The sequence below is a fragment of the Phyllobates terribilis genome, unplaced genomic scaffold (genome assembly GCF_046119375.1).
Source record: "Phyllobates terribilis strain yellow unplaced genomic scaffold, ASM4611937v1 Scaffold_3__8_contigs__length_932513732, whole genome shotgun sequence".
NCBI lineage: Eukaryota > Metazoa > Chordata > Amphibia > Anura > Dendrobatidae > Phyllobates > Phyllobates terribilis.
This window is the reverse complement of record NW_027362763.1, coordinates 20,878,895-20,898,987: the sequence shown is the minus strand read 5'-3', so window position 1 is coordinate 20,898,987 and position 20,093 is coordinate 20,878,895. Positions and strand designations below refer to the sequence as shown.

General features: G+C 47.8%; 1 protein-coding gene across 1 annotated transcript in view; it reads left to right on the top strand.

Annotated features, from left to right (window-relative positions):
- LOC141258700 (uncharacterized) overlaps nt 1–5,787 on the top strand; it is a 66,043-nt gene extending 60,256 nt beyond the window's left edge. The window contains exons 6-7 of the mRNA XM_073673720.1: nt 3,380–3,503; nt 3,998–5,787. Of these exons, the coding sequence (XP_073529821.1) occupies nt 3,380–3,503; nt 3,998–5,664 (1,791 nt within the window). The 3' untranslated portion in view covers nt 5,665–5,787. The remainder of the gene's footprint in view (nt 1–3,379; nt 3,504–3,997) is intronic.
- Nucleotides 5,788–20,093: the final 14,306 nt, after the last annotated feature.

The window sequence follows — 20,093 nt, the reverse complement described above, 5'->3', positions numbered from 1 at the left end:
GAGATTATACAGTATACACTGGAGGATTCTGGGTGATGAGAGGAGGCTGCTGGGATATTATACAGTATACACTGGAGGATTCTGGGTGATGAGCGGAGAGGAGACTGCTGGGAGGTTATACAGTATACACTGGAGGATTCTGGGTGATGAGAGGAGACTGCTGGGAGATTATACAGTATACACTGGAGGATTCTGGGTGATGAGAGGAGACTGCTGGGAGATTATACAGTATACACTGGAGGATTCTGGGTGATGAGAGGAAACTGCTGGGAGATTATACAGTCTACACTGGAGGATTCTGGGTGATGAGCGGTGACTTCTGGGAGATTATACAGTATACACTGGAGGATTCTGGGTAATGAGAGGAGACTGCTGGGAGATTATACAGTATACACTGGAGGATTCTGTGTGATGAGAGGATACTGCTGGGAGATTATACAGTATACACTGGAGGATTCTGGGAGATGAGAGGAGACTGCTGGGAGATTATACAGTATACACTGGAGGATTCTGGGTGATGAGAGGAGACTGCTGGGAGATTATACAGGATACACTGGAGGATTCTGGGTGATGAGAGGAGACTGCTGGGAGATTATATAGTATACACTGGAGGATTCTGGGTGATGAGAGGAAAGGAGACTGCTGGGAGATTATACAGTATATGCTTTAGGATTCTGGGTGATGAGCGGAGACTGCTGGGAGATTATACAGTATATGCTGGAGGATTCTGGGTGATGAGAGGAGACTGCTGGGAGATTATACAGTATACACTGAAGGATTCTGGGTGATGAGAGGAAAGGAGACTGCTGGGAGATTATACAGTATACGCTGGAGGATTCTGGGTGATGAGAGGAAAGGAGACTGCTGGGAGATTATACAGTATACGCTGGAGGATTCTGGGTGATGAGCGGAGAGGAGACTGCTGGGAGATTATACAGTATACACTGTAGGATTCTGGGTGATGAGAGGAGACTGCTGGGAGATTATACAGTATACACTGGAGGATTCTGGGTGATGAGAGGAGACTGCTGGGATATTATACAGCATACAATGGAGGATTCTGGGTGATGAGAGGAGAGGAGACTGCTGGGAGATTATACAGTATACACTGGAGGATTCTTGGTGATGAGGGGAGACTGCTGGGAGATTTTACACTGGAGGATTCTGGATGATGAGAGGAGAGGAGACTGCTGGGAGATTATATAGTATACACTGTGGGATTCTGGGTGATGAGAGGAGACTGCTGGGAGATTATACAGTATACACTGGAGGATTCTTGGTGATGAGAGGAGAGGAGACTGCTGGGAGATTATACAGTATACACTGGAGGATTCTTGGTGATGAGAGGAGAGGAGACTGCTGGGAGATTATACAGTATACACTGGAGGATTCTGAGTGATGAGAGGAGAGGAGACTGCTGGGAGATTTTACACTGGAGGATTCTGGATGATGAGAGGAGAGGAGACTGCTGGGAGATTATATAGTATACACTGTGGGATTCTGCGTGATGAGAGGAGACTGCTGGGAGATTATACAGTATACACTGGAGGATTCTGGGTGATGAGAGGAGACTGCTGTGATATTATACAGTATACACTGGAGGATTCTGGGTGATAAGAGGAGAGGAGACTGCTGGGAGATTATACATTATACACTTGAGGATTCTGGGTGATGAGCGGAGACTGCTGGGAGATTATACAGTATACACTGGAGGATTCTGGGTGATGAGAGGAGACTGCTGGGAGATTATACAGTATACACTGGAGGATTCTGGGTGATGAGAGGAGACTGCTGGGAGATTATACAGTATACACTGGAGGATTCTGGGTGATGAGTGGAGACTGCTGGGAGATTATACAGTATACACTGGAGGATTCTGGGTGCTGAGCGGTGATTTCTGGGAGATTATACAGTGTACACTGGAGGATTCTGGGTGATGAGAGGAGACTGCTGGGAGATTATACAGTATACACTGGAGGATTCTGGGTGATGAGAGGAGAGTGCTGAGAGATTATACAGTATACACTGAAGGATTCTGGGTGATGTGAGGAGACTGCTGGGAGATTATACAGTATACACTGGAGGATTCTGGGTGATGAGAGGAGACTGCTGGGAGATTATACACTGGAGGATTCTGGGTGATGAGAGGAGACTGCTGGGAGATTATACAGTATACACTGGAGTATTCTGGGTGAGGAGCGGAGACTGCTGGGATATTATACAGTATACACTGGAGGATTCTGGGTGAGGAGCGGAGACTGCTGGGATATTATACAGTATACACTGGAGGATTCTGGGTGATGAGAGGAGACTGCTGGGAGATTATACAGTATACACTGGAGGATTCTGGGTGATGAGAGGAGACTGCTGGGAGATTATACACTGGAGGATTCTGGGTGATGAGAGGAGACTGCTGGGAGATTATACAGTATACACTGGAGTATTCTGGGTGATGAGCGGTGACTGCTGGGAGATTATACACTGGAGGATTCTGGGTGAGGAGAGGAGACTGCTGGGAGATTATACAGTATACACTGGAGGATTCTGGGTGATGAGAGGAGACTGCTGGGAGATTATACAGTATACACTGGAGGATTCTGGGTGATGAGAGGAGACTGCTGGGAGATTATACAGTATACACTGGAGGATTCTGGGTGATGAGGGGAGACTGCTGGGAGATTATACAGTATACACTGGAGGATTCTGGGTGATGAGCCGAGAGGAGACTGCTGGGAGATTATACAGTATACACTGGAGGATTCTGGGTGATGAGAGGAGGCTGCTGGGATATTATACAGTATACACTGGAGGATTCTGGGTGATGAGAGGAGACTGCTGGGAGATTATACAGTATACACTGGAGGATTCTGGGTGATGAGAGGAGACTGCTGGGAGATTATACAGTATACACTGGAGGATTCTGGGTGATGAGAGGAGACTGCTGGGAGATTATACAGTATACACTGGAGGATTCTGGGTGATGAGCGGAGAGGAGACTGCTGGGAGGTTATGCAGTATACACTGGAGGATTCTGGGTGATGAGGGGAGACTGCTGGGAGGTTATGCAGTATACACTGGAGGATTCTGGGTGATGAGCTGTGACTTCTGGGAGATTATGCAGTATACACTGGAGGATTCTGGGTGATGAGAGGAGACTGCTGGGAGATTATACATTATACACTGGAGGATTCTGGGTGATGAGAGTTTACTGCTGGGAGATTATACAGTATACACTGGAGGATTCTGGGTGATGAGAGGAGGCTGCTGGGAGATTATACAGTGTACACTGGAGGATTCTAGGTGATGAGAGGAGACTGCTGGGAGATTATACAGTATACACTGGAGGATTCTGGGTGATGTCGCTCTCGTTGGTTGTCAGGTTCCTCTCCGGTGTCAGGACGTCGCTCTCTATTTCTCCATGGAGGAGTGGGATTATGTAGGAGGACACTGGGATCAGTATCAGGACGTTGTGGTGGAGGAGCACCGGCCTCTGGTGTCACCAGGTAAGAGGAGACCTCAGTCATTTCTTTGTGGTTGTTGTGGTCGTTTCTGTTGTCGGCGCTGGCAGATGTAGTTCATCCTCACCACTGTCGCAGGCCGTGCAGACACGTGTCTGTAATTACCTGTTAGTATAATTATTGATATTTGGTTGTAAGATGATTTCGCCTGTGGCTGAATGAGCACTGATGGTGATGATGGAAGAGGAGCAGGTCTGTTCTGTGACGGGGTCTGGAGGTTCAGGGGTCTGCTTTGTTCTACCCCTGATGATTGATGAGAACTTCACAGACACAGGTACTGGGGAAGGAAGGACCATAGGGGGATCCCATATTCTGCACCTTCTGTTCCCCTGGTGATCGGGGGATTTTCCTTTAATATTGTGTTCCATAAATTTTTTTTCTAGATCCTCCATCGTGGAGAAGGTGGGACATAGATGGGCCTTTGCATTTAAAAGTTGTGATTTTAAAAAATAATGACATTTTATTTTTATTTGTAACAGAAAATGCAAGTGATCGTCCTGGAGGAAATGTGATGTTATCACTAGAATATAATGTAAAAGATGAAGATATCCCGTGTCAGTCCTCAAGAAAAATCCTCATTACCCTTAATGTACGTCAAGAACTTCTTGTTAAATATAAAAGAAGTCACACAAGAAAGAAGCCGTATTCATGTTCAGAATGTAAAAAATCCTTTTCAGGCAAATATCATCTTATTAGACATCAGAGAATACACACAGGAGAGAAGCCGTATTCATGTTCAGAATGTGGGAAGCGTTTTATAAACAAATCAAATCTTGTTTTACATGAGAAAAAACACAAAATTGAGATGCCGTATTCATGTTCAGAATGTGGGAAATGTTTCATACGTAAAGCAGATCTTGTTAGGCATGAGAGAATTCACACAGGAGAGAAGCCGTATTCATGTTCAGAATGTAAGAAATACTTTTCATACAAAAGTCATCTTATTAGACATCAGAAAATGCATACAGGAGAGAAGCCGTATTCATGTTCAGACTGTGGAAAACGTTTTACAACTAAATCATATCTTGTTACACATGAGAGAATTCACACAGGAGAGAAGCCGTATTCATGTTCAGAATGTGGAAAATGTTTTACATATAAATCATATCTTGTTACACATAAGAGAATTCACACAGGAGAGAAGCCGTATTCATGTTCAGAATGTGGAAAATGTTTTGCATATAAATCATATTTTATTATACATAAGAGTATTCACACAAGAGAGAAGCCGTATTCGTGTCCAGGATGTAAGAAATGCTTTTCAGACAATTATCATCTTATTAGACGTCAGAGAATACACACAGGAGAGAAGCCGTATTCATGTTCAGAATGTGGGAAGCTTTCTACAAACGAATTAAATCTTGTTTTACATGAGAAAAGTCACAAAATTGAGATGCCGTATTCATGTTCAGAATGTGGGAAATATTTTTCAGAAAAATCTAACCACCTTAAACATGAGAAAATTCACAAAGGAAAAAGGCCGTTTTCATGTTCAAAGTGTGGAAAATGTTTTATAGGTAAATCAGAGCTTGTTAAACATGAGGAAATTCACACAGGAGAGAAGCCGTATTCATGTTCAGAATGTGGGAAATGTGTTAAACAAAAATCAAATATGTTTGCGCATAGGATAATTCACACAGGAGAGAAGCCGTACTCATGTTCAGAATGTCATAAAGTTTTTAGCTGTAAATCAAGTCTTACTGCACATAACAGAATTCACACAGGAAATGCATATACATGTTCAGAATGTGGAAAATACTTTATGAGAAAATCAAATCTTATTACTCATTTGAAGATGCACACAGAAGAAAAGCTGTATTCATGTTCAGAATGTGGGAAATGTTTCCATACTGAAGCTTTGCTAAGTGTTCATCAAAAAGATCACACTGGAGAGAATCCGGTTACATGTAGCGAATGTGGGCTCTGTTTTATATATGAATCAAGTCTTCTCCGACATAAGAAAGTTCATGTTCAGAGTGTGGAAAATGTTTCTATAAACAAATCATTTCCGGTCAAACATCAGAGGTGTTACACAGTGGAGAAGCCGTATTCATGCTCCGAATGTGGGAAATGCTTTATTAGCAAAGACAAACTCCATAGTCATCAGAGAAGTCGCACACTGGGGGGAAGCTGTTTTACTGTTTAATATGAAACATTTGTACAAATATTTACAACAATTTTTCTAGTTTTACAAAGAATAAATATTTTTTTTTGTTTTGAAAGTCAACAATGTTATGCGTAAACATTAAAGGGGTTGTCTACCTCTTCTCAATCTGAATGTTTGCCCCTGTTAAAATAATAAAACTTATGCTCACCTCCCGCGTTCGCGCCATTCCAATGGAGTCGACACTCGCTCTCCCGTTGCTCATGTGACATTGTTACAAGTGATGATCGAGCACTAAAATGCTGAAATGTGCAGTGCTCGAATCGAGCAGGTCAGACGCTCAGACAGGCTCGACTCGAGTACCAAGTATAATGGAAGTCAATGTGAAACCACCAATTTTCCAGAAGATAATAACAGGATGAACTCTCTTTATATCAGATATCTATGGTCTCAAAAAAGTACAACATAGTGATCATTGGAGATTTTAATTATCCAGATATTTGATGGGAATCTCTCTCAGGCAAAAGTAATGTGTCCAGAAAATTCTTATCTTCTGTCGCTGACAACTTTATCTTTCAAAAGGTAGAAGAGAGAACAAAAGTATCTTCCATCCTGGACCTAATTCTTATCAACAGCTACGAAATGATCGAGGAAGTAAAGGTCGCTAGGAATTTCGGAGGCATTGATCATTCAATCCTCAAATTTTAGATTACAAGAGTTGAAAAACTAGTGAGGACTAAAGGCCCCGTCTCACACAAAACGAGATCGCTAGCGAGATCGTTATTACGTCAGGGTTTGGGAATCATAGAATGGTAGAGTTGGAAGGGACCTCCTGGGTCATCTGGTCCAACCCCCTGCTCAAAGCAGGATTCACTAGATCATCTCAGACAGATGTCTGTCCAGCCTCTGTTTGAAGACGTCCATTGAAGGGGAACTCACCACCTCTCGTGGCAGCCTGTTCCACTCATTAAGCACCCTAACTGTCAAAAAGTTTTTTCTAATATCTAATCTATGTCTCCTCCCATTTAGTTTCATCCCATTGCTTCTAGTCTTTCCTTGTGCAAATGAGAATAAAGATGATCCTTCTACAATGTGACAGCCCTTGACATATTTGTAGACAGCTATTAAGTCTCCTCTCAGTCTTCTTTTTTGCAAGCTAAACATTCCCAAATCCTGCAACCGTTCCTCATAGGACATGGTTTGCAGACCAGTCACCATTCTGGTCGCTCTTCTCTGAACTTGCTCCAGTTTGTCTATGTCTTTTTTAAAATGTGGTGCCCAAAACTGTACACAGTATTCCAGATGAGGTCTGACCAAAGAGGAGTAAAGACCGATAATGACTTCACGTGATCTAGACTGTATGCTTCTGTTAATACATCCCAGAATTGTATTTGCCTTTTTTGCTGCTGCATCACACTGTTGACTCATGTTCAGTCTATGATCTATTAGTATACCTAAGTCTTTTTCACATGTACTGTTGCTTAGCTCTATTCCTCCCATTCTGTATATGCTTTTTTCATTTTTATTGCCCAGATGTAGTACTTTGCATTTTTCCCTGTTAAAAACCATTCTGTTGGTTGCTGCCCATTGCTCCAGTTTATTTAGGTCTTTCTGAATCCTCTCTCTCTCTTCTCTAGTATTAGCTATCCGTCCTAGCTTTGTGTCATCAGCAAATTTAATCAGTTTACCCTGAATTCCTTCATCTAAATCATTGATAAAGATGTTGAACAATACAGGTCCCAGGACGGAGCCCTGTGGTACCCCACTTGAGACATTCATCCAGCTGGATGTGAAGCCATTTACAACCACCCTTTGAGTCCGATCACTAAGCCAGTTATGAATCCACCTAACAGTTGCCTGGTCCATTGCATACTTGGTCATTTTTTCAATAAGGATGGTGTGAGATACTTTGTCAAATGCTTTGCTGAAGTCAAGATATACTATATCTACAGCATTTCCCTGATCCACCCAGTCAGTGATTCTGTCATAGAAGGAAATTGTAACGGGTCTGGGAGGCGGAACCTCTGAGCTACTATACAAGGGGGCGGTCCTTGTAAGGGAGCGGGTGGCGACCAGAGAAGACGGGCAGGCAGTCACAGCAGGTGACCGGGACAGTCTCTGAGTGAACGGGCTGGAGGTCACGGCAAGTGACCGGGGCAGTCTCTGGATGAACGGGCAGGAGGTCACGGCAAGTGACCGGGGCAGTCTCTGGGTAAAGGGTAGGTACGACCTGTGATGGCAGAGCCTCCCGGTAGGCTAGCAGGCAGATGGTTGATGTGTGCTCCCAGGTGAGCAAGCGAGAGTCTCTGGAAAGGTAGGTGGTCACAGCACGTGACGGCGGAGCCTCCAGGTAGGCTAGCAGGCAGGTAACAGGTGTGCGCTCCCAGGTGAGCGGGCAGGAGTCTCTGGAATGGCAGGTGGTCACAGCACGTGACGGCGGAGCCTCCAGGTAGGCTAGCAGGCAGGTAGCTGATGTGCGCTCCCAGGTGAGCGGGCAAGCTGGTCCATAGACAGACTGACAGGAGTTGGAGGGCAGACCGTCGGACCTCAGGCTAGCAGGCAGGTAGCAGAGGAGCGCTCCCAGGTGAGCGGGCAAGCTGGTCCTTAGACAGACTGACAGGAGTCGGTAGGCAGACCGTCGGACCTCAGGCTAGCAGGCAGGTAAGTAGAATATCAGGCAGGAATCAGACAGCAAACTGGCAGGTAACTGGCAACGGGACCTGAGGGCTGAAGCAGAGTAGTGAACAGTGCAACAACATTGCTCGGGCACCTCCATTTTGGAGGAGGTGCCTTATATATGGTGAAGTCCTCCGGCCATTGGCCGGGGACTCCTTAGGACGGCGCGCGCGGCCCCTTTAAGAGGGAGGGAGCGCGCGCCCTAAGCACAGTGGCCGGGAAGGAGCGCGCGCTGCCAGCAGAGCGGGAGGAGGACGCCGGGCTAGGAGCAGAGAGGTGAGGGGAACAGCGTCCCTTCCTAGCAGGAGGCAGGGACGCCGGCGCTACAGTACCCCCCCCTTTAGGCCCCCCCTTTTTTAGGCCAGACAGAAATTTAGCTAGGATGAGAGGGGCATGGATGTTCTCCCGGGGCTCCCACGTTCTCTCCTCAGGACCAAACCCCTTCCAATCTACTAGAAAAAAGGTCTTTCCTCTTACCCTTTTGGTGGCAAGAATGTTCTCTACCTCAAACTCGTCCTCAGCAGAAACCGGAGCAGGAGGCGTACCTGTAGACTTGGAAAAAGAGTTAAGTACCACAGGTTTGAGGAGAGATACATGGAAGGAGTTAGGGATCCGTAAGTTGGCCGGGAGTTTCAATCTATAGGCCACCGGGTTGATCTGACTGATGACCTCCAGAGGACCGATGAACCGAGGCCCTAACTTGTAAGAAGGTATCTTGAGTCGGACTTATTTAGATGAGAGCCAGACTTTATCTCCAGGACAAAATTGTGGAGGATCCAGGCGTTTTTTGTCAGCGTGTCTTTTCATCCGTTCGGACGACTGAAGGAGTGCGGATCGGGTACTCTCCCAAATGGAGGAAAATTTGCTAACGAGAGATTCCGCAGCCGGGTTGTCCACAGAGGTGGAGACAGGAAAAGGAATCCGAGGATGCTGACCGAAGACTACAAAAAACGGGGATTTGGAGGAGGATTCGCTCTCGTGATTGTTGTAAGAGAACTCGGCCCATGGTAGGAGATCCACCCAGTCTGAATGATGGGCATTAACGAAGTGCCGGAGGTAACTGGTCAGGTTCTGATTGATCCGCTCCACTTGACCATTGGACTGTGGGTGGTAAGCGGAAGAGAAGTCCAGGGTGACGTCTAGCAGTTTACAAGTGGCTCTCCAGAAGCGTGAGGTGAACTGTACCCCACGATCCGACACGATGTGGAGGGGCAGGCCATGAAGACGAAAGATGTGACGAATAAAGTCTTTAGCTAGCTCGGGTGCAGACGGGAGGCCTGGCAGGGGAACGAAATGAGCCATCTTGGAGAAGTGGTCAGCGACCACCCAAATGACCGTACAACCGGCAGAGACTGGGAGGTCAGTTATAAAGTCCATTGCTATATGCTGCCAGGGGGCAGCAGGTACAGAAAGCGGAAGGAGGCGACCGGCTGGCAGATGTCTTGGAACCTTGTTGCGGGCACAGGACACACAGGCAGAAACAAAGTCTATTACGTCCTTGTGCAGGGTAGGCCACCAGTAGTGCCGGGTAATAAGCTGGAGGGTCTTTTTCTGACCGGCGTGGCCAGCCAGTTTAGACGAGTGACTCCAGTGAAGGATCTTCTCCCGATCAGGTACAGATACGAACGTCTTTCCGGGAGGGAGACGATTTAGACTCACGGGAGCCACCTGCATTACTCTGGCGGGATCGATGATGTGTTTCGGATCTTCCTCGAGATCAGACACCAGAAAGGATCGAGACAAGGCGTCCGCCTTGACGTTTTTGTCAGCCGGGCGAAAATGAAGAACAAAATCAAAGCGAGCAAAAAACAAGGACCACCGGGCTTGGCGCGGGTTAAGTCTCTGGGCATGCTGGAGGTAAGCCAAGTTCTTGTGGTCAGTGTAAATTATTACCGGGTAAAGAGCCCCCTCGAGCAGGTAACGCCACTCCTCCAATGCCAGTTTGATGGCCAATAAATCTCGGTCTCCTATGGAATAATTGCGCTCTGAGGAGGAGAAGAGTTTAGAGAAGAAGCCGCAAGTTACCATCCTCCCGGAAGATGATTTTTGAGTAAGTACCGCTCCGGCTCCAGAGGAGGAGGCGTCAACTTCCAGGAAGAACTGCTTGTTGCCGTCCGGGCGATGCAGCACCGGGGCGGAAGAGAAGGCCTGTTTTAAGGAAAGAAAGGCCTCCTCTGCTTCGGGCGGCCACTCTTTGGGATTAGTACCCTTACGGGTGAGCGCGGAAATTGGGGCAGTCCGGGAAGAGAAGTGTGGTATGAAGAGGCGGTAGTAGTTGGCGAAGCCCAGGAATCGCTGAATGGCCTTCAACCCCTCCGGTCGAGGCCATTTCTCGATGGCAGACAGTTTCTCTGGATCCATTCGTAGGCCGGTCTGAGAAATAATGTAGCCCAAAAACGGAAGCGAGGTCTGCTCAAAGAGGCACTTCTCGTATTTAGCGAAGAGGTGATTCTGCCTGAGCCTGAGCAGGACCTGACGAACGTCCCTCCGGTGAGTCTGGAGATCCGGAGAGAAGACCAAGATGTCGTCCAGGTACACCACTACACAGGAGTAGAGAAGGTCCCGGAAGATGTCATTGACCAACTCTTGAAAGACGGCAGGAGCGTTACAGAGACCAAAGGGCATTACTAGATATTCATAGTGGCCGTCCCGGGTGTTGAATGCCGTCTTCCATTCATCCCCCTGACAGATACGAACCAGGTTGTACGCCCCACGGAGGTCCAGTTTGGTGAAGATTCTAGCCCCCCTCAGACGATCAAATAACTCCGGAATGAGCGGAAGGGGGTACTTATTCTTCACCGTGATCTGGTTAAGGCCTCTATAGTCTATACAGGGACGGAGAGAGCCGTCCTTCTTTTTGACGAAAAAGAAGCCTGCTCCCGCCGGGGAGGTAGATTTCCGGATGAATCCCCTGGCCAGATTCTCCTCAATATATTCGGACATCGACCGGGTCTCAGCAGCGGATAATGGATAAATACGCCCACGGGGAGGAGTAGTACCAGGTAACAGGTCGATAGGGCAGTCGTATGGTCTATGAGGGGGTAGTGTCTCTGCCTCCTTTTTATTAAAGACATCAGCATAAGACCAATAAGGAATCGGAAGTCCAGGTAGATTAGCTGGGGTAGGAGAAGGACGGACGAGATGGACGGGAACCAGACAGGTCTTATGGCAGTCCTGTCGCCAGCGAAGGACTTCTCCGGTCTGCCAGTCGAGCACGGGTGCATGTCTCTGGAGCCAAGGTAGGCCTAGCAAGAGGGCGTGAGAGAGTCCAGGCAGAACATGAAAGGAGATACTCTCAGAATGCAGCATTCCCACCTGCAGAGTTACGGATTCGGTGATGAGTTGGATGGGGCGTGGTAAGAGACCCCCATCCACGGCAGCAACAGACAAGGGTACAGCCAGAGGTTTGGTGGGGATGCGGTATTTCTCTACCAGGGACTGTGAAATAAGATTCCCGGCTGCTCCAGAGTCAAGTTGGGCTAGTTCGAAATAACGGTTCTCCCCGCAGACGATTGAGACTGACAACAGCAGAGATGGAGAGGATTTATTCTTGTCTAGGTCGACCTCTCTGAGCGAACCTAGACACAGGCGTTTCCCGACCTCTTCGGGCAGGCACGGATCCGGTGCTCCTTACTGCCACAGTAGAAGCAGCTCCCCTCGGCACGGCGTAAGTCCTGACGGGTTTTGACCATCTTGGTCTGGTCGACCTGCATAGGCTCAGGAGAGTGTACCTGGGAAGAGACGGAGGGAGTGACGGGTCTCTGAAAAGTAGGAGCTAGACGTGGAAACCTCCTCTCACGGGTGACCTCTTTGGCACGGTCCTGGAACCGTAGGTCAATCCGGGTGGCAAGAGTTATTAGGTCATCGAGAGTGGTAGGAATGTCTCGACCGGCAAGTTCATCTTTAATACGGCCGGACAGACCCTCCCAGAAGACAGATACCAGAGCGTCGTTATCCCAGGCCAGCTCCGAGGCAAGGGTACGGAACCGTATGGCATATTGGCCCACGGTGAAACTTCCCTGACGGAGGCGTAGCAGAGATGATGCGGATGAGGTCTTCCGTCCAGGTTCGTCGAAGACTTTCCGGAAAGCCGTGAGAAAGGCAGGCAAGTCGGACACCAGGGGGTCTCCTCTCTCCCATAGAGGATTTAGCCAGGCCAGGGCCTCCCCGGTGAGATGGGACATGATGAAGGCAATTTTGGCCCGGTCGGAGTTAAACTGGTGGGACAGGAGTTCAAAGTGCAGGGTGCACTGATTTATAAAGCCCCGAGCCTGAGCAGAGTCGCCTCCGAAGCGAGGAGGTGCAGAAAGCCGGGGTCCGGGGTAGGATATCATAGTATTGGTGGGCAGCGGAGCTGCCGGATTGCGAGTCATGGCTCTGGCGGTGGTTGCTGGTGGAGCAGTCAGAGTGTCCAGGCGAGTATTGACATTCCGCAGGTGACCCAGGATGGACTCCTGTTGGGACCTCTGACGGGACAGTTCATGACACAGGTCCGAGAGTGAGGGAGCTTGGGTGCCACCGGGTTCCATGGCCCGAGCAAACTGTAACGGGTCTGGGAGGCGGAACCTCTGAGCTACTATACAAGGGGGCGGTCCTTGTAAGGGAGCGGGTGGCGACCAGAGAAGACGGGCAGGCAGTCACAGCAGGTGACCGGGACAGTCTCTGAGTGAACGGGCTGGAGGTCACGGCAAGTGACCGGGGCAGTCTCTGGATGAACGGGCAGGAGGTCACGGCAAGTGACCGGGGCAGTCTCTGGGTAAAGGGTAGGTACGACCTGTGATGGCAGAGCCTCCCGGTAGGCTAGCAGGCAGATGGTTGATGTGTGCTCCCAGGTGAGCAAGCGAGAGTCTCTGGAAAGGTAGGTGGTCACAGCACGTGACGGCGGAGCCTCCAGGTAGGCTAGCAGGCAGGTAACAGGTGTGCGCTCCCAGGTGAGCGGGCAGGAGTCTCTGGAATGGCAGGTGGTCACAGCACGTGACGGCGGAGCCTCCAGGTAGGCTAGCAGGCAGGTAGCTGATGTGCGCTCCCAGGTGAGCGGGCAAGCTGGTCCATAGACAGACTGACAGGAGTTGGAGGGCAGACCGTCGGACCTCAGGCTAGCAGGCAGGTAGCAGAGGAGCGCTCCCAGGTGAGCGGGCAAGCTGGTCCTTAGACAGACTGACAGGAGTCGGTAGGCAGACCGTCGGACCTCAGGCTAGCAGGCAGGTAAGTAGAATATCAGGCAGGAATCAGACAGCAAACTGGCAGGTAACTGGCAACGGGACCTGAGGGCTGAAGCAGAGTAGTGAACAGTGCAACAACATTGCTCGGGCACCTCCATTTTGGAGGAGGTGCCTTATATATGGTGAAGTCCTCCGGCCATTGGCCGGGGACTCCTTAGGACGGCGCGCGCGGCCCCTTTAAGAGGGAGGGAGCGCGCGCGCGCCCTAAGCACAGTGGCCGGGAAGGAGCGCGCGCTGCCAGCAGAGCGGGAGGAGGACGCCGGGCTAGGAGCAGAGAGGTGAGGGGAACAGCTTCCCTGCCTAGCAGGAGGCAGGGACGCCGGCGCTACAGAAATTAAGTTAGTCTGACATGACTTGTTAGTTGCAACCCATGCTGACTCTGGTTAATCACTTCATTCTTATCCATGTACTTACATACATGTTGTTTAATAATTTGTTCAAAGATCTTTCCTGGTATAGTAGTCAGACTCACCGGCCTATAGTTCCCTGGGTCCACCTTCTTCCCCTTTTTGAAGATAGGAACAACATTTGCTCTTCTCCAGTCTTCTGGGACTTCTCCTGTTCTCCAAGAATTTTCAAAGATTTTGGAGAGTGGTTCTAAAATTTCTTCTACGATCTCCTTCAGTACTCTGGGGTGTAATTCATCTGGACCTGGAGACTTGAACTCATTTATGTTAGCTAAATATTCCCTCACAATCTTTCTGTTTACAGATAACTTGGATTCCTCTATTCCTTTAAAAGGACAGTGAAGATCAGTTGATGTTACATTTTCTTTCTGAGAGAAAACAGATGCAAAATAGGAATTAAAAAGTTCGGCCTTCTCAACATCCTCTCTTACCATTTCTCCATTTTCATCCTGTATAAATCCTATAGCATCTTTGACTTTTCTTTTACTTTTGACATCCCCCCAAAATCCTTTTTTATTGCTTTTGACATCTCTTGCAAGCCTTAATTCATTGTCTGCTTTAGCTAACCTGATACGTGCCCTGCAGGATCTGCAGACTGCATTATAATCTTCTTTAGATATGCCTCCCTCTTTCCATTTAATAAACATTTCTTTCTTTCTTTTTAGCATGTGTTTAAGTTCTGTGTTCATCCATCCTGGTTTCCTTAAATGCTTCCCATTCTTCCTACTTTTCGGGATTGTTAACGATTGTGCTTTGAGAATCTCATTTTTAAAAATTTCCCATCCTTCCTGGACATTTTTGTCCTTAAGGACATCCAGCCATTGGATCCCTCCTATTCTCTTTCTGAGTCTCTTAAAATCTGCCTTTCTAAAATCTAACCTTGAAGTTTGAGTCTTCACATGTCTTCCTCCTCTAGTTATCCAAAATTCTATAATAGCATGATTGCTGCCTCCTAGGGTCCCAGCCACCTATACCTCCTCAACCATTTCCTCCCTGTTTATAAGGATTAGATCCAAAGTAGCAGATCCCCTTGTTTTCTCCCCTACCTTTTGGAAGATAAAGTTGTCAGCAAGAGAGGATAAGAATTTGCTTGACCTGTTAGTTTTACTTGAGAGAGATTCCCAACAAATGTCTGGATAGTTGAAATCTCCCATGACCACTACGTCATATTTTTTGGAGAACTTGGTCATTTGATACATAAAGAGTTCATCCATATCTTCAGCTTGCCCAGGTGGCCTGTAGTAAATGCCTACAATGGTGTCCTTTCCGTTGTTCTCTCCTTGTATTCTTACCCAAACAGTTTCCACAGAACTCCCAGTCTCTGAAGCTTCAATCTCTGTGCAGATATACGCTTTTCTAACATACAATGCGACACCTCCTCCTCGTTTATCAAGTCTGTTTCTTGCAGATAAGTCGTATCCTTTTAGCCTTTTATTCCAATCATGTGTATCGTCCCACCAAGTTTCAGTGATTCCAATGACATCATATTCTTTTTCCTGCATTAGTAGTAGTGTTGAGCCACCCCCGTAGTGTTCGGGTTCGGTTCGGTTCGTCGAACACCGGGATGTTCGAGGAACTGTTCGTCTAACACCTTAGAACACCGTCGAACACCGTTAAAACCAATGGCAGGCAAACAAAAACACATAGGAACACATAGAAAACACCTTCAAAGGTGTCCAAAAGCTGACAAACTGCTCAGAAGACGCTTTCTTTAAAAAAGCCGGCCGGCAATTCAGCAGCGGCATACACCGGTACCCGACAATTTAGACATGAAGGAATAGAGCATCACACATAGATTAGATTGATAGAAACATGTCAGTCACATATATATGAAGTACAGTGACAGTGTTGCTTACTGTACTTGTCATTTACTGTAAAGGATTTATTAAAAAAAATAATAGTGTTTTCATGCACCGTCTCTTTAAAAAAGCCGGCCGGCAATTCAGCATCTGTACCCGACAATTTAGAATAGAAGGAATAGAGCTTCATACATAGATTAGATAGATAGAAACATGTCAGTCACATATATATGAAGTACAGTGACAGTGTTGCTTACTGTAATTGTCATTTAGTGTAAAGGATTTATCAAAAAAAATAATAGTGTTTTCATGCACCATCTCTTTAAGAAAGCCGGCCGGCAATTCAGCATCTGTACCCGACAATTTATAACAGACAGAATAGAGCTTCACACATAGATTAGATAGATAGAAACATGTCAGTCACATATATAATAAGTACAGTGATAGTGTTGGTTACTGTACTTGTCATTTAGTATTAAAATAAAGGATTTATTATTAAAAAAAATTGGCGTGGGATTCCCCGTAATTTTAGTCTCTAGCGGAGGTTAAGCAGACGGCTGGGGCAGATGTTTGAAGCCTGGGAAGGGGGTAATACCCACGGAGCTTCCCAGGCTACTAATATCAGCCCCCAGCTGAATACCTAGCCTTTACTAGCTATTAAAATGGAGGACCCCCCCCCAAAAAAATGACGTGGGGTCCCCCCTAATTTAATAGCTAGCAAAGGCTAGGCAGACAGCTGGGGGCTGATATTAATAGCCCAGGAAGGGAGCCATGAATATTGGCCCCCTCCCAGGCTAGAAACACCAGCCGTCAGCCGCCCCAGAAATGGCGCATCCATAGGATGCGCCAATTCTGGCACTTAGCCTCGCTCTTCCACGCTGCCCTGGTGCGGTGGCAGGGGGTAATAGGGTTGGGGTTGATGTCAGCTTATAATGCCAGCTGACATCAAGCCCAGGTTAGTAATGGAGAGGCGTCTATAAGACACCCCCATTACTAACCCCATAGTCAAAGTTAAAAAAAAAACACAAACACCCAGAATAAAGTCCTTTAATTGAAATAAAGACACAATTCTTTATTGTTCTAAATTAAACCATACTTACCATCACGCCCATTCCAGCTGAAGCCAACGATCTCCTGCAATAAAAGAAAAATAATAAAGCAACCTCATCCTTACCTTTCCATGGTTCCCAGGACAGCTCCAGCTCTGCTACATCGAGATGACAGGCTGGACCGCAGCAGAACGCTGCCATCCAGCCTGTCATCCCGCGGACACTGAGAAGCGCAGGCATGCTTGCGCTCCTCAGTGTCTGACTGTGACGGCATCCAGATGAGCCGACAATGAACTCGGCTCACCTCATGTACGTCACTGACAGCGTGGGAAAATTCTCCTGCACTCAGCGCTTCAGCATGAGAATTTTCCCACGCTGTCAGTGACGTGCATGAGGTGCGCCGAGTTCATTGTACATGACCTCGGCTCATCTGGATGCCGTCACAGCCAGACACTGAGTAGCGCAAGCAAGCCTGCGCTTCTCAGTGTCTGCGGGATGACAGGCTGGATGGCAGCGTTCTGCTGCGGTCCAGCCTGTCATCTCGATGTAGCAGAGCTGAAGCTGTCGTGGGAGCCATGGAAAGGTAAGGATGATGTTGCTTTATTATTTTTCTTTTATTGCAGGAGATCGTTGGCTTCAGCTGGAATGGGCGTGATGGTAAGTATGGTTTAATTTAGAACAATAAAGAATTGTGTGTTTATTTCAATTAAAGGACTTTTTTCTGGGTGTTGTGTTTTTTTTAAATACTTTACTAGAAATTCATGGTGGTCATGTCTAATATTGGCGTGACCCCATGAATTTCGGGCTTAGGGCCAGCTGATAATGCCAAGCTGGCCTTAACCCCTTTATTACCCAGTGAGCCACCGCACCAGGGCCCTGGATGAGTTGGGTACAGCGCCAGAAGATGGCGCTTCTATGAACGCGCCATTTTCCGGGGTGGCTGCGGACTGCAATTTGCAGCGGGGGGGGGGCCAGAAAGCTTGGGCCTCCCTGCGCTGCAGATTCCAGCCCCCAGCTGCCTAGTTGTACCTGGCTGGACACAAAAATAGGGCGTAGCTCCACGCATTTTTTTTTTAGATTCATGAAATAATTTAAAAAAAATTGACGTGGGGCTTCGCCCTATATTTGTGTCCAGTCAGGTACAGCAGGCAGGAACGGGCTGCCCCCAACCACCAGCTGCCTATTTGTACCTGGCCAGACACAACAATATAGGGAAGCCCTTTTTTAAAAAAATTATTTCATGAAATAATTAAAAAAAAATTGACGTGGGGCTTCGCACTATATTTGTGTCCAGCCAGGTACAGCAGGCAGGGACGGGCTGCCCCCAACCACCAGCTGCCTATTTGTACCTGGTTGGACACAACAATATAGGGAAGCCCTTTTTTTCTTAATTATTCCATGAATTTCATGAAATAATTTAAAAAAAAAATTTGTGGGGCTTCGCCCTATTTTTGTGCCCAGCCAGGTACAACTAGGCAGCTGGGAGCTGGAATCCGCAGCGCAGGGAGGCCCAAGCTTTCTGGGCCCCACCCGCTGCAAATTGCAGTCCGCAGCCACCCCGGAAAATGGCGCGTTCATAGAAGCGCCATCTTCTGGCGCTGTACCCAACTCATCCAGGGCCCTGGTGCGGTGGCTCACTGGGTAATAAAGGGGTTAAGGCCAGCTTGGCATTATCAGCTGGCCCTAAGCCCGAAATTGATGGGGTCACGCCAATATTAGACATGACCACCATGAATTTCTAGTAAAGTATTTAAAAAAACACAAACACCCAGAATAAAGTCCTTTAATTGAAATAAACACACAATTCTTTATTGTTCTAAATTAAACCATACTTACCATCACGCCCATTCCAGCTGAAGCCAACGATCTCCTGCAATAAAAGTAAAATAATAAAGCAACCTCATCCTTACCTTTCCATGGTTCCCAGGACAGCTTCAGCTCTGCTACATCGAGATGACAGGCTGGACCGCAGCAGAAAGCTGCCATCCAGCCTGTCATCCCGCGGACACTGAGAAGCGCAGGCTTGCTTGCGCTCTGCAGTGTCTGGCTGTGACGGCATAAAGATGAGACAAGTTCATGTCCAATGAACTCGGCTCACCTCATGCACGTCACTGACAGCGTGGGAGAATTCTCCTGCACTCAGCACTTCAGCGTGAGAATTCTCCCACGCTGTCAGTGACGTACATGAGGTCAGCTGAGTTCATTGGACATGAATGAGCTCACCTCATGCACGTCACTGACAGCGTGGGAAAATTCTCACGCTGAAGCGCTGAGTGCAGGAGAATTTCCCCACGCTGTCAGTGACGTGCATGAGGTGAGCTCATTCATGTCCAATGATCTCAGCTCACCTCATGCACGTCACTGACAGCGTGGGAAAATTCTCCTGCACTCAGCGCTACAGCGTGAGAATTCTCCCACGCTGTCAGTGACGTGCATGAGGTGAGCTCATTCATGTCCAATGAACTCAGCTGACCTCATGTACGTCACTGACAGCGTGGGAGAATTCTCACGCTGAAGTGCTGAGTGCAGGAGAATTCTCCCACGCTGTCAGTGACGTGCATGAGGTGCGCCGAGTTCATTGGACATGACCTCGGCTCATCTGGATGCCGTCACAGCCAGACACTGCAGAGCGCAAGAATGCCTGCGCTTCTCAGTGTCTGCGGGATGACAGGCTGGATGGCGGCGTTCTGCTGCGGTCCAGCCTGTTATCTCGATGTAGCAGAGCTGAAGCTGTCGTGGGAACCATGGAAAGGTAAGGATGAGGTTGCTTTATTATTTTTCTTTTATTGCAGGAGATCGTTGGCTTCAGCTGGAATGGGCGTGATGGTAAGTGTGGTTTAATTTAGAACAATAAAGAATTGTGTCTTTATTTCAATTAAAGGACTTTATTCTGGGTGTTTGTGTTTTTTTTAACTTTGACTATGGGGTTAGTAATGGGGGTGTCTTATAGACGCCTCTCCATTACTAACCTGGGCTTGATGTCAGCTGGCATTATAAGCTGACATCAACCCCAACCCTATTACCCCACTGCCACCACTACAGGGCAGTGGGAAGAGCGAGGCTAAGTGCCAGAATTGGCGCATTCTAAGGATGCGCCATTTCTGGGGCGGCTGACGGCTGGTGTTTCTAGCCTGGGAGGGGGCCAATATTCATGGCACCCTTCCTGGGCTATTAATATCAGCCCCCAGCTGTCTGCCTAGCCTTTGCTAGCTATTAAAATAGGGGGGACCCCACGTCATTTTTTTGGGGGGTCCCCCATTTTAATAGCTAGTAAAGGCTAGGTATTCCGCTGGGGGCTGATATTAGTAGCCTGGGAAG